This window comes from Caloenas nicobarica, chromosome 9, assembly GCF_036013445.1.
Source record: "Caloenas nicobarica isolate bCalNic1 chromosome 9, bCalNic1.hap1, whole genome shotgun sequence".
Classification (NCBI taxonomy): Eukaryota; Metazoa; Chordata; class Aves; order Columbiformes; family Columbidae; genus Caloenas; species Caloenas nicobarica.
The window spans coordinates 13,071,946-13,087,522 of NC_088253.1; the positions used below are offsets into that span (position 1 = coordinate 13,071,946).

General features: G+C 36.4%; 1 protein-coding gene across 1 annotated transcript in view; it reads right to left on the minus strand.

Moving 5' to 3' along the window:
• The window catches only part of CHST8 (carbohydrate sulfotransferase 8), a 128,641-nt gene that overhangs the window by 3,376 nt on the left and 109,688 nt on the right, over positions 1 to 15,577 (minus strand). Inside the window, exon 2 of the mRNA XM_065641193.1 lies at positions 113 to 150. Coding sequence (XP_065497265.1) covers positions 113 to 150 — 38 coding nt within the window. The remainder of the gene's footprint in view (positions 1 to 112; positions 151 to 15,577) is intronic.

Sequence of the window (15,577 nt, forward strand, 5' to 3'; positions counted from 1 at the left end):
TTCCTTGTCAGTGCTTCATCTCCACTCTAGTGGCCTTAGCTGAGCCATCTCTATATGTACTCTGTACTCAGGATACAGGTACAATTTTCCTTATGTACTTCCGAAAACTTACTTTTTTTGGTTGCTGGAATCCCATGTTATATTTTATCCCTAAACAAAGAAAGAAATTAAAGTCATTATTTAGTAAAAATAAAAACATTAGTTTCATTTTTTTTTCCTGGACTGATAAGCGTGTTCTCAGTAACTAAAAGGAAAACAGGAACAAGTTCTGTTAATGCAATGATAAATAGACCAATGGTGAATCATAATTAATGTATATTTCATAGTAACAATACTCCTTGGAAGGCCTCTTTATTTATAAATGTCATAACAATTGTGAAATGGAGTGAATGTCTCTACCTCTCTTTTATAGATGGGGAAACTGAGATGGAGAAAAGTGATTGCTTAACCTCAGCTAAAAGGCCAGGAGCGGAACAAGAAGCAGCTGAGATTCATGATCTCAGATTAGAACTCTTAACAATGGCTGTTCTTTGTGTACTTACTTACCTAAAGCTGGTGTTTCTCTCTCTGCCTCCCTGCCCCTTCCACCTTTGGATAGTTGGTACTTAATCATAGTAATAACTTGCATTGAGTACTATCCTTTGCTATAAAACCACAGCAACACAGAACGGAGTTGTGTGAGGTAATGTTTGTGGAGTTTTGGAGAGACAAAACAATACAGAATTGTGTTTTGCTAAGTCTTCTGGCTTCTACAGTGATGTCTACCTGAAAATATACTAATAAAGATGTGACAATCTTAGAAGGCAGCTTTAGGAGATGTGTAGGATCTCTTCACTGTTCCTAATCTCTGCTAAGTTAATAATACAAGAATGTATAATGGAAATGCTTCTTAATAATTAAATTAGTTTGGGGCTTTTCAATTTCTAAATATGTTGTCATCACTGGCAATTTTGCTTGAGAATTTCAGCTGCTTGAAGACTTCCGTTTCATAAGTCTGCATTATGAATCCACAGCCTTTTGACAAAGACAATTAGAGGTAAAGGTATTGCAAAGCATTCTAAGTGAAAGCATCACTGGGATAGCTCAGTCTATCAGCTTAACTCTTATGGTACTATGAAAGGTGTCAAACACTGTGTGTACATAGTTCACACTGCACCTTATTGCAGTTAAAGTAGCGAGTCCAGCTTACATGATTTTTTTTTTTAATTGGATCTACAAACTGGTGCTTACAGTAGAGTTTCAGTGAAATTGCTATGGTTATTTCTGTGCTGTTACATCTCATCTAGCAATGCTCATTGCTCTTTTGGTTTGTGTTTGAGCTTTAATTCCGCTGCAGCAATTTGTTAGCAATAAACTCAAGTTAAGGTGGATGGGGGGGATATTGTGATTCTATGCTTGTTAAAAGCAAAGGGCTTGTTATTTTTACTTCATCAGAAATATGTTCAAGACACCTTACAGAAGGAGTCTTAAGACTTTTTCCTAGTTGCTTCTCAAAAGTGTTTAGCTGCAAAATAACATCAGAAGGCATATTCTAAAGAGAAAACAGAGCTAATCTCTATCCTCCTTGTGTGGGTTCTGGAGGATTAAATTGGATTCTGTTGCCCCAAGTTTTAGGAGGTATTATTGAGCTGTTGTCCCGTTCTTGGTGTGAACAGATAAAGAACCACATTTATTCTACTGCTGTGTAATATGTTACAGAGCAATGAAGGTGTGGAAACTGCTGTCCAAGAAGAATAGCAAAAACTGAGCACCAGCGCTTTGAATAAATTGATACTAGAGCATGGGTGATTTGTTTAAACCATTAAAAAGTTCTGTTTGTCAGCAGATGTGACCTCTTCTTTTTTGCAAACCATAAAGGGACAACTTTAAACAACTTGAACTGGATTTGCCTTGGCTGCTTGGCCTCCACTCTAAGGCATTGTCAATACAGCTAGTTGGAGTCATTGCTTAACTTTTACTTTAGGCTTTCTTGTAGTGGAGCTTGAAATGAAATAGTATTTTCCTTATAAATTCAGAATATTGTTATGCTATCTATTCTCTTACAGGCAGAAATCGTATGTGTCAGGTACAGTTTTGAAATGATAACATGGTTAAGAAATGTAGTCTTGTCCTGTGGGTTGGTCAATTCTGTTTATTTTCTATGGATATCTTTTAGTTTCTTGTGTATTAATAATAGAATGCACTTAGTAATTTCTATAATAATGCTGTAATAGTGTTATTACAGATAATAGTAACCATTCTGTTAAGTACCAATTTATTCCTCTCAAGTATTTCATTTTTGATCTTTCTTTAAACTGGATTGAGTACTCTTAAGTCATTCCTCCTCCTTTGTCATGGATCTTGGAGATTTACTTTGGTTGTCAATACTGTCAACATGCACAGGTGAGAATTTATGTATTTAAATATTTCTTCTACTGTGAACTAGTTACACCTATTGCTGTAAGATGGGAGAATGGTTGTGCACTCTGCCCTGGAAGATCATATCATGTCTACAAATCCACTCCCTTTCTAAAGGCATTTTGAGCTTTTCATAATTGAAGATGTAAATCAGTGAGAAAAGAATTGGTCAACTATTGGAAAAATGAGCAAGTATTTTGGACAGAAAAGTATGAAAATATTGGAGCATTTGCTGTGTCCAAATAATAATGTAAAAGTTAGGTTTTTTCCCCCAGGTTTGTTTAGTTGTTGCCATTCGTCCTGATTTCAATGGGAGCATTAAGAGCTTGTAGCAAAACCACACACTTTGTGTAATTACCTGTTAAAGTTGGTATGTATCTGCTTTGAATAATAATTATTAAAAAGATCCACAGAAGTGTGAAGAACAGATTTGAGACCTATCTTTTCGTGGTTGATTATGACTAGTAACATTTTTGTAGTAGTGTTTCATAAAGGTAACTTATGAGAGATTAATACTTTGCACTGATATGCTATGCTTCAAAAAATTAAAAAAAAATGCTAGTAAGAGATGAGTAAGCGTTTATAGAAATGATTCTTCATTTACTGGCTTTAAGATGTAATCAGAACAACAATTCATGTTTAATGTAAATGTTTGGTGAAGCACTTGCCAATCTCTTCAATGTTTTCTGAATTTGTGACTTCCAAAGTTGGCTTCTTTTAGCTGTCTTTCTCATGATACAGTCTGTCACTTCAAATTTAAAGCTACATGGGGAAAAAACCTCAAGCGCAGTCAAATCAGGGAAGTTATAGTGCAAAGATCTACTATACTAATAAAAATCTAAATTTAATGTTATGCTACATCTTTATTGGCAATGTTACTTAGGAACTCTCAGATGTTATTGCCAAAATGGTAATATTTTTTTTCCTTAAATAAATCACTGATGTCTGTGGCACCCAGGTGATGTTAGTGATCATTAATTATTTGGTGCCAGACACGATGATGACAAACATCTCACTAGTGCTCAGAGGGAATAGCTGAGAGGCAGAATCATTCCATCAATTGTACATTGTTTATGTCAGTTTTCATGGTGTTCTTTTCTCTTCCCCTTGTGCAACCCTGATATTTCCAGACCTGAGCCTGGCCTATGTTTTATGTTTGTCTGTGTTGTATTTCATGAAATATGAGCCTTATGCTTCATCCAGTCCTACCATATAGTCAAACCCATTGTGAGCTTTTTTTTAAAATGCTACTAGCAACATAATAAAATGGCCTTCAACTTCCCTGTGTAACATTATATAGCTCTGCCTCTGCCTTCTTCTCTCTCTCTGCTTCAGGACTTAATTTTGGCTTGCCTCTGGTGTTTTTCTCTGTTCTGAGACTACACTACGGCTGAAATATTTTTTAATAAAAATGATAACTTCAAGTCCGCATCTGTGACTCCATCCCTTAATGGGCGTCTGTGAGCAGTGTATACTCGTTTGCTTCATCCTGATCTGTGAAATATGCTCTGGAAGGGCTGTTACTGTTGTTGCATGAACATCTGTGTCAAGTGTCCTATCTGCATGTGCTGCAGTCTTAGGTCTTTGTTCAAACACAACCAACATGTACTTCATCACAGAATGAATAGTAAACAAGTACCAGAACTCTGATTAGCCTGAAAAATTTCTAGTTTGAAAAGGATTTTCCCCAAAATATGGGTCAGATCATATTTTTCCACTGTGCTGGGTTTTCTTTTTGTAATTTAAAATCAACTCTTAGCTTGTGCAGTATAAAGGAACTGCCCATTTCTGATCCTAACTTACTCTGGTGTCTAATTCTTTACATATTTGAATGAAAGTGCTCATTAAATAGGTGTAATTATTTTTAATATAGCTACCATTGTAAATTGTTTGGGTTTGCATATATAAAATATATATGTAGTGAACATATTTGGAATACTTTTAAAATATATAAGCCTCTTGTTAGAAATTTTTTTATCTTTAAATTGAAGCCTAATTCATAGAACAAACTATGTGTGTATCTGTTTTAATTGTGTGCTATGTGTATATCCTTTTTATATCTAAAATTTATAGTTTGTTTAGGGAAAACCCCCTCAAACCCTCCATCTAAGCTACATACACAGTGTCTCACTCCAATACAGACGAAATGAATGAGGCAAAGTGAAGAAGGTTTAGCAAAGCTGTAGCACATCTTAAATTGTGCATCAAGAAAGAAGCAAACCTGTACAGTGAATCTATATAATCTCACCTCTTTGAGTCTCTTGTGAACATGTGACTATGTGGTGTCATTTCCCACAGAGGAGTAAACTTTCCTAGGGAGTGCTTTGGGTAAATGATACACTGCACAGCCCTTGTCAAAGCTAAATGCTCAGTGACAGGGCACACGTCATTGTGTTCTACCGAGACCTGTGAAGTCATGGATGTCTGAGACAGAGTGTCTGTTTTCACATTTGTTTCACACTAATTGTTGCAGTGGTAAATATAGCACAAACCATTTTTACTGTATCCTCTTTGGATGACAGGTTGCATGCAGGGAAACCTTGAGCCTCCAGCAATTTGACCAAAGAACCTATTTGTCATTCTTGGCAGTCAAACACAATCTCCATAACAGCTTCCACTTTTATGGCACCTTTTTGTATTTGTTTGCAGAATAATTATATATATATATGGCAAGAATTATTTTTACTTATTAATTGTAAGAGTGAATTATTGGGGAACTCGTTCGTAATGCAGCTTTTCTGGAAAAAAAATCCTAGATGCTACTGTGAACATTTTACTCTGATTTCTATTGCTACAGTATGTACTAGGTAGTGTGGTTTTTTTGTTGTTGTTGTTTTCTTTACATTGCAAAGAGTAGTAAGTTATTTCTTACTATTCCAGCTTTTCACACATGAGAAGCAGAGGCTGGTAGATGAATTTGCCAAACTTATCTAATTTTTAGGTTGTCATGTTTTGAATTACGAACTCAAATACTGATTTTTTTTTTTTTGAAACCTCCATGTTACCAGTCTAAATTTTGCTCTGAAAAATTTAAATCCAGACTCTTACAATGAGTTTTTAGTAATGTCTAGATTAGAATGCAAGTATCTGACTTTGAATCATGGTGGGATATTTTGTAGTCTTCAGAGGGATGTTCTCTAACAGTAGTATCTGATAGGATTGCCTTTTTTATTCTAATAAAAATACCACATTTAAAGTAAGACTTATAGGAAAAAAAGGTTTGAGTGCAGTTAAATAAAACAATTTTTGTTTGCTGTGCAAATATTAAACCTTCTCATGTTCTTATGCCTCCGTGGTTCTGGGATGCAACATCCATCTCCCATTACACTTTGTGACAAAGAACCCGATTCTTTAAGTCCATCTTGCTGATTTAAAGGAGCTGAAGACTTAGGTTTGATGGTTATTTCCTTTGCACACAGGGCAGTGGATAGAATGGTACTGTGGCTATTTTCCAGTCACTGAAGTAGCCCTTTGGAGCTCTAAGTAGTTCAACATGACTCTTTAAACAAAGGACTGCTTTTTTTTTTTTTTTTTCCCCCTGTTTTGGGAAGGCATGAGAAGTTTGCCACACTACTGAGGCTTCCAGTTTATTTATCTCCTTCTTCCATATGTGGATTCCTTTGTAAATCAGATAACTCATTCTTCCAGAGTTCTTAGCTTCTCGTTTCAATCCTGCTTTGCCAAGCATGCAATTTTTATTAGTTTAAATGCAATCTATTTGGGGAACTTTGAACTCTGACTTGTGGGTTATTCTTAAGCAGTTGTGGTGAGTAGAATACTTCCCAAAGAGATAGCCATTCACCCTCGTTTTCCCATCTCCGGTGCTAGTATTGTGCACAAACTGAATTGCTTGATATTGATCTTGTGCTTTTCAATCGGAGTTGGCTTCAGAGAGGTAGGCATTGAATCTGAGTGAAACCATTGGCTTCATATTTCTCAGTCAGACAAATCTGCAGTTTCTCCATCCCACAGGCAGCAGGCATCACGGTGTTGTGCTGTGTTTGTGTTGTGGAGTACTTATGATGGTAGCAGCTTGTGTGCACTTCAGTTGATTAAAACACGATTACTCTGGCTTTTTGTGACTGAAATGACTTTCTATCTTAATGAAGTAAGGGAGTCTCTGGACAGAAGTACTGAATATGGGGAAAGCAATGCAATTCTGAAGGGCATACCCTGGTAATAATTAGAAGCGTTAGGTTCATCTATCAGTTTGAACAAGAAAAAATTACAAATGGGGGAACCAGTGTAGAGATCAGTACACACATCAAGGGACTTTTAATGTGTGCCACTTGAGGACTTCCATAATGTCAAAGAACTTGGTATTCCCAGTTCATTTGTGGTACCAGTACAGGATTGGCTAATCCTGTATGTCCAAATCAAGCAAAACTGCACAAAATCATCATTCTGAAGCACAGAGCTCACTGAGTTGTGGCTGCTGCTATGTCATCATTCTTGTATTACATGGAGTTCAAACCCGCTCATATTTCTTTGACTTACAACATGCTAATAGAGCAGGTATATGAACCCTCAAAGAAGGACACATACTACTATGTTTTTTGATAATGTTCTTATGTTCTAAAATAGACTGAATCCATCTCCTTGACTAAACAATCATGTAACTTCCACTTGGTGTGTTTCCTTGATAGCTGATGAAGGAAAGTGTGTGGTACCTTTCATTGCAAGCTTAATCAAATGAATACAAGAAGCTGTTTGTGAATTTATTACGAAGAAGGTACCATTACTTGTTTACTTTGTCTTCTCTTTGCTATTTAGCCATCCTAATTACAGAGTGCCATTTTCTGACTTAATTTGTATTTGATAAGAATTCTGTGAAGCAAACAGAAAAGTCGAGCCTGTGCTATTTCATTCCCCACTGCTTCTGTGGACCTACCCCTGGTAATATTGTTAATTAGCATCATTAGCTTTCAGGCATTGTCAGCAGTTACTTGCAGTTTCTACTTAATACTTTTCAGTCATTTTCCATTCTCATATTTAATATTTGCACATCACCTTCATAGCATGACTTTGAGAAGGACATTACACTTTATTCAGGTTTATTAAAAAGCTTAACATATAGCACTGCACTTATATTTAGTAGCCTGTAAGAACTATTTGGATGACCGGAGGAGTTTCAATGAATCTCAAGCAAGCACTTCATGTAATTTGTGACTGTGGTGGAGGAGTCAGGTAGCCAGAATAGCTCACCTAGAACCCCAGAAAATGTTTTGAGAAATTGTGCAAGTAGGGCATTGAAGCTTCAATGGTCTTTCTATTGGAGGGAAGACAAAGTAATGCAGGTAGAATTCTGGACTGCTTTCATGTCACTCTGTAGAGATACTTCTTTAGGAGAGAAGGTACAGAAGGAAAGAGAAGGCTGCAGGCAAAATTTAAAAGGTAGATCTATACAGGCATGCCTCAGAGTGATGAAGTTCACTGGTTTGATAGGTTGACCCTGGATCGAATACCACAGATGTGCATCCGAATTCTGTATTTTGTTACGTTACAATTAGCTAGCCGGAACTGATATGGTTTCCCTTTCTCCTGTTCTCATAGTTAATTACTGACAAGTATTCCTAGTATAAGACATCAATATGTGGTATTAAAAAAAAAAGTGAACACCTGCAACTTCGCTACAAAAGGGGTGATAATTGGACAGACTTGAATACATTATGTGAGAAATGAGCAGGAGATCAGAGTTCTAGGAACTCTTATCCAGGCCTTTTATTCTTGACTAATGAGCAACTGAAGGACAGTGGTTATTTTCTGTTAGTCAGATCTCTGTGACCCAGATAGGAAGAGTCCAGGTGCTAGTCTTGAGTTTTAGCAAGCTTGAGACTTTTTAAGGGTAAGTGTAGGCCATTTTAAGATGTTCTGAAACTTTTAGAACTGAGAGTTGAACTTTTTTGCATAAAACTAGAAAACGTGGCCACTAATTCTAAAGCTTACCATTTTTCGGGAGAACTGTCCTACTCCCTGACTAAATACAGTCAGCCACTTGGTGTGTCCCACAGATGCCCCCTCCCATGCAGCCCACGGCCTGGGCTGCAGGAACCAGAATGGCTCGTGTGTATTTGCCTTTCTCTGGCCCTCTGAACCATCAGCAGTACCTGAAGCGAGAACCCCTCTGCCACTGCCATTTTATGGCCACATCTGCATTTTTTTTGTTCACACATAATAGCACTTCCTAGTTTTTCTAGTATCCCAATGTAGATTGGTGCATCAGCCCAAGAAGAGGCCATATGAACAGAGAGATGGAATTGTTTGTATCTACCTTGACAACCCAAATTTGGGACACAGTTGCTATGACAATTGAATCATCTGATTTTGTAAGTCAGTGGATACAAACAGTGAGTAGCAAATTGGCTGCTGAATATGGTTAGCTAGGGATGGAACTTTTAGCTGATGAGTGTGTGTGAATGTGTCTGATTTCATTGAAAGCTCTTCTACGATGGTCGTTGTTCAGAGCATTTCAATATATTCATGGTTCACTCAGTGCATTGCATACAATTATGTACAATTCATTCTCTCCATTTTGCATTGGCTAAAGGATCTCTGAAGTAATCTGCCACTCTAATTCTGTCTTCTGAGACAATTGTCTTGCAGATGGAACTATTTCCTGACAATGAAGCATACCACTGGGTATGTGGCTTACGCAGGATAATTTGATATTTTAACTTTTTTTTTATGCCTCTGCTCTAGTGCTGATTAAACCCCAGATTGTGACAGAAAACTGTGCGCATACAGGACTTTGCCTACCTGACTACTTGTTTCACCTGAAATGCAACTCTTTCACTTCAGATGTGGACTTTTTACTGAGCTACTTAGTATCTCATTGAGGTTTTGTTGCGAATGCATACAAGTTGCACTCTTATATGTAAACACTAGATAAAACCTGTTTTTAAATCTTTGAGAGCAGTAGATACAACTCTACTAGGTAATCTCTAGGTCTCAATCTTTTGCCTTATCTCAATTGTTTATTAAATATTTTATCTCTAAGTCAATCCATTTCAGTCTTCATTTCCACTTTTGATATTATGTTAAACACTTAGATTCAAAGTTGTGACTTCATTGTAACTGCAGGTGACTATTACATTTTAAATGGATAGTGTTCATCAGAAACAAACCTCTGACTATGTGCAGATCTGATTTGGTGGTCTTCTCATAGTCTTACAGTTGATCTATTTGGGGGGAAAATTAAAATAATTTGTATTTTTACTCCAGTGGCTGAGTTCCCTACAGCTTCGACTCATTGTTCAGAAAAGGAATATTTAAAACCTCTGAACTCCACTCTCTGAAGATTTGCTACTCTGAGAATCAGAATTGTAAGTGTGGTTTAAAAAAAAAAAAAAAAAAAAAAAAAAACACAAAAAAACCAAACCACAAAAAAACAACCAAACAAAACCCAAAAAACCAACAACTTGTTACAGTATCATAACAGCTCCTGTTTAAGCAATAATTATTTATAACTCTATAGCACTGTCTTTTCAATGATGAAAAACTGGCATTTATTTCAATGGGCACAGGATCAGTTCCTCAGTGAGTGAGGAGTAATGCATTATTGAGTTTTTTGCAAGTGATGGTAAACTGCTCTCCTAATCTTTTTACTCATACTGTCTCTTCTCACTGTATTTTTCCCAAAAAGGATTGGGAAGTTAGTGCTGCTCTACTGAATCCATGTGTTTTGGAAAACTACAGTGGGCTTGCAAAAAGCAAGTTTCTCCCTCTTAAATTTTATTAAAGAAGAAATATTGGATAAAATTGTCAGTGACTTTTTTGGTTTCCGCAAGAACTCTAATGTAGGAAAACTTGTTAAAAATATTCAGAATAAAGTTTTGGTCACATTTTTAAATTTCTTTGTCTCTGCCTCAATGAAAATTGAAACCTCAGGAAGATGTATGGAAAAGAACATCACTATTTTACACTTTCACTGTTTTTTTTTTTTTGCAGCCTTTTCTCTTTGCATAAAAAGGGACGGCATTTTAAAAACTGTCATAATGCCCTGCAGGAGAAGCTTTTAATTATCAAAAAAATGAAGATGTCAAAAACTATAACATAAGGACTAAGTCAGAAATAAAAATTTTCTGCGTTATTGTTTAGAATGAATTTAAATGTCTGTCTGTTTCCTGATGCAAGTCTAGCTTGGCTTTTTTAAAACCCCTTTTAAATTTTCTTTTTTATCTTAAAGCAGCTAATGCTTTCTGGCTGCAGCTGGTTTTATGCTTTTCATGCAATCTCAGGTTCTGTTTACACAGATGCTTTAAACTTTATTTGGTGGAGCTGAAGTGAACCGAACCTTGCCAAGGTACCACATGCAATTTCAGATAGATTTTTCTATACCTTCTACTAAACAGGACATAAAGATTCAATTTATTTTTGAGAAAATACATAGTAGCATGGCCTTGAATCCCTTCCCAAAACTGCTTGTGCATTTGGTTGGTTTGCATGGAAGTGAAATTCTTCAGAGTATGTTCCTCAGAGTCTTTCCTGCTGATTACACATAGGGACTTGGGACACCTACATTTTCACTTTTATGGTTTATATGTGGTGCAGGGCTGATAATTGTATAAAAGAAGAATATATCTTGCATGAATAAAATCAAATCATTAAAATTATAGGAAACTTTATCTGATCTCAGTTTACTATGTTTTAAATTTGAATCCATAGCTTTGTTTTGCTTGTAAACAAATGAAACTCTAGACTATCAATTGACATTATTTTCAATTTTCCCCGTTAAGGAAGGTGGTAATTGCCAAGCTGTTGACAGCAAGTGCTGAAGAAGCAATGTGAGCGATTTCCTTGCTGTCAGATTCTTCAGACAAGGCTTTCCAACTACATTAGTAATAACAGAAATACACAGTGGTACAGATAGACAATGTGGTCTTTAGCAAGCTTGTTTCTTGCCGATTACTGAAATCAGCTACCAGCCAACTCCAGTGTTGTGGTGGCGCATTAGCTTCCGGAACTCTCTGAAAGACTGAATGATTCATTGCATTCTTCTTTTTTATGGAGAAGCAATCATTTCCTGAAAGTTTAGACACACAACCTCTGGTATAAAGTCTGAATGTGTTTTTGCAGCACTGGGTCCTCAAGAGCTCTTTCTGTAGTGACTAATTTTGTATTTTATAATGGTGTGTTTCTTAAAAATGCATTCTGTCAAATCACAAGACAGATGCTGTCTTGGAGTGAATTAATAGGAGAAAAATCCTTAAGTAATCTACTGTTAGTAAATGACTAAGTATGGGCTAGGCAATTTCTGAGTTTATTAATTAATGTAGGCAACACTCGTTTTGTGTGTTGTTGTTTGTTTTAAATGGGCTTAATTTTCAACAGTTTGCAAGGTGGTATGTTTCGAAGTCTATGTGACATAAAATGTTGAGCTTAGCATGCTTGTCTTGGTCTGTAGGCTTGCGTTCATCCTAAATCCCTCCACATCAGTCTTCACAGCTATAAAATAGGAAGAATGTGCCTTCATCAGAGGAGTGCAGTGCATGTTGGCTGACTGGCCAAGAACATCAGTGCTTGGTGCCCTGCAAGCGTTATAATGGTGGTCTCCTTAATTGAGGATTACATTGCTGATCACAAGTAGTGCTTTTGAACAAAGAATGACCTTTTTTTTTTTCCTCTCATGTCTGCCCAAAAAGTTTTCCTGCTGTATTTTGTGCTGTCATCTTCGTCTTGGAATTTTTCCAAGTTCTGTCTGTGGTTTTATATTAATGTTGATGGACATACTCACTGTTGACACTGACATTTTCCCAATGCTCTTACTGTGCATGCTCCTTTGATGGGATAGATTTTTCAAATATCATTATCCAGTTGTTGTTTGGCCTCTCGTCCTGTCTTACCTAGGAATGACTGATGTAGAGAATAGAAATATTCCTTGCAAAAGTTAGATTTGTGTATATGTGAGCCAATTCTGTGATTTTTTTTTTTTTTTTTTTTTTCTTTTTCAGTGTGGGAGCTTAAGCTTTATTTGGTTCTACAGAGTGTTTCAAACATTTGGATATGGACAGGATATGTGGCTATTATGAGGTTTTAATGTTGTTTTTGAAATACTACTTTCTGGTCATTCTGAAAACCTGCATAACTAACACTGTTTAAAATAAGCCTGTTCCACTAACTTTTAGCCATGATTCCTGCCCAGGGAAGCGGTTGAGTCACCATCCCTGGAGGTGTTTAAAAGACATAGATGAGGTTCTTAGGGATGTGGTGTAGAGGTGGACTTGACTGTGTTAGGCTAACAGTTGGATTCTGTGATCTTAAAGTTCTTTTCCAACCAAAATGATTCTATGATTTCACCTCTGTCAGTAAAATAGTGAGAAGAAATTCTCTGTTATATCAAGGCTACAGAGATCTAAAACTAGATGTAGTATCTTTGCCTAAACCAAACTCCTCTGTGAGTCCTCCAAAAGGAATTAGTCTGTTTTATTGCTGTGCACTGATTTTCCCCATAGGACTGTCCTGCCTCCTTGTTCTTAGAGTTCTTTTTCTTCTCTTTCAACACCCTAAGGCCATCTCAATCACCAAAATGAATATACGTAAACATCTTAAGAGAGAAGTGCCTGTTATAATTTTCTAATGTTTTGGATATTTTTCTGCCTTCCCCTATCTGCATGTGGCTTTGTTTAAGCAATAAACTTGCAAATAATTAAAACTCCAGATAGAGATTTCTCTCACCTTAAAACTACACAGGGATTGAGGAACCCTAATTCAGTTGTTCTTGAATTAGAGAATTATTGAATATTAGATTAAAGTAATACAGAAGTCCTGGATCAAGTGAAGAACCCATGTGTTTCAACTGGATTTAATTATATTTATCTGTATGTAATATTTGCTTTAACACAAATAAACATCCAGATATTTGTGACAAGTAAAATGCTGCTACTAGTTCAAAACTATTGAATAAAAATTCTCTTCTTCTTTGCGTCACTTGTATTGAAAGTGAGAGAGCTATTAATGAACACATTGTATCCTATATTTTCATAAGAACACTGCTGATTTCATTTCAAGTAAAGTTATTTCAAATTAAATAAAAATTTGTGAAGTGTTTTAGAGAGTAAGTTACAGCATGAAGAACCTAAATCTTGTTAAATGTAATTTAATAAGAGCAGAAAATATTTTAGTTGATTTTAATTGTCCAAGTTCAGAGAAAAAAAATAGGTAAAGTACACTTACTGCAAAAAGCACAACATGGAAAGCTGTGTGGTTTTCTTCTTTCTTTCTTTTTATGGCTGAGGCTGCTGTTTTAAATGTACATAAAACCATTTTTTTGCAATTTCATATTTTTTTAAAAAGTATTATTGTAGAACTTGATACAATTCACAACCAGGTTATGTTGTGAAAGCTAAAAACCTGTGTTTTCTGTGGCTCCCTTCCCAAAGCTGAGCTTGGGCAGTAGTGCCACCATCTCTCATCAGTGAAGGTGAAGCTGGACCTGTGTGACAGCTCTTGCAGGAAGATGTCAGGATTGTGATGCTTCTGCTCATGGTCCGTTATTTTTTCATTGATCTTTACAAGCCTATAACTCTCTTAAGCAGCACGTCATTAGATAGATATTGAAAGGAAAATGCTGATGATGGCCCTACAAAACCAATAAAGCTGCCTTTATTGGTTTCATAAAAGTCTTTATTGCTCATGGGATCTTAGACTTGGCAGGCAGTGAACCACATTTAGGCACTTAAAACCTGTTTCTCAGAGGCATCTCCAGAAGCCTTTGGCCCTGCACTCAGAGTGCTCCACCCGTGTGAACAGATCTTTTCTAAGCTTCTGATTACTAAAGTCAAAATACACCACGTTAAACATATGTAGCTGCTCTGAGGTGTTGCTGGCCAGTGGAAGATGTCAATGGTGTCTCTTGGGAAAGGAACAGATTTCTTTGTTTCCAGCATTACAATGGCTAAGACAGTAAACATTAATTTTCATTAAGCACTTTGCTATAAATCTTGGTTTAATATCCGTTTCAGATGTTCTAGATAAATCCTTAACCTTTCAGTTGTTCCTTCTTGTAATCCTGTATCACCGATGAATCATGGCAGTGACAAATGGCACTGTTAGACCTCGCAACCACTTCTCTTCGTGTTCCTCCCCATGCATTTTCTTTAGAGGGTGGAGGAGGAGAAAGGGACAGGCTGGGGAAGATGCTTTGAATACTAATGCCCTTAAATGGTTCCTCCTTTTCTTCCCTTTCCTCAAGTTCTGAGCCTATCTGCACAAACCTAGAAGCTGCCCTCTTAAAATAAATAAACATATATATGTTAGTAAGTTGACTGATATAAACTGTTTGCTCGTCTTGGTAGTAAATTAAGCAACGCTAGATTATCAGTTAGTGATTTGCAGCCTTCCAGATCACTTAGTTCCAACAATGATGCACGTGAACGTCTGAAGTAGGTAGATTGTCTCCTGAAGTAGGAGCTACCTTATGCCATTGAGATCACTTGCAACGTGTTTATTGTATTATTGCAATAAATTGTCTGATAGCATAGCCAGTATGATTGAAAAAGTGATGTGCACCTTACAGTAACCAGAAAGTACAGAAATCTGCTCCTTTTTAAAGTTCCTAGACCTCTGTGGCAAAAAGTTACCAATTGTCAGTCTGACTGGAGAGAGAACTATTGCCGTACAAGAAGTGGGAGTTAACACGCCATGTAAGCAGCTGATTTGTCTTGGGCTGGAATGAACTTGAACTCTGAAACTTGGGGTGTGCCCCACCTTTAGCACCACCTGATGGGAAGACTGGCAGATGGGTACAATAACAACTCAAATTTATGCATAGTAGTATTCCAGGTGTCAGAGTGCGAAGGTACATGTAATTGAGCAATAACCCTGTTGTCCCAAGGAGAAAATAAAAACCTTACTCTACTGCTTTTTTTCCAGTTAAGATTCAGGTAAAAGCCGGATTTTGACTCAAGGTTAGAATGTAACTTTTAGTGAAATGAAGACACCAGATTAATTTAGGAAACTCTTATTTTGGGAATATTCGGTTTCTCTTGTAGTATTTCCTGGAATATAATTTTTATTACTATCAAAAGTATCAATGCACAATAAGTTTTAAAACCTCCAATCTACTAACGCAATATGAGATGTTTTAGTTTTCTCTGTGTATTTTCTGTTTTGAAGAAAATAGTACAGTAAATTTTAAAAAAGTTAACAGAACATGTCAACTCTTATGTAATGTAACAATTTG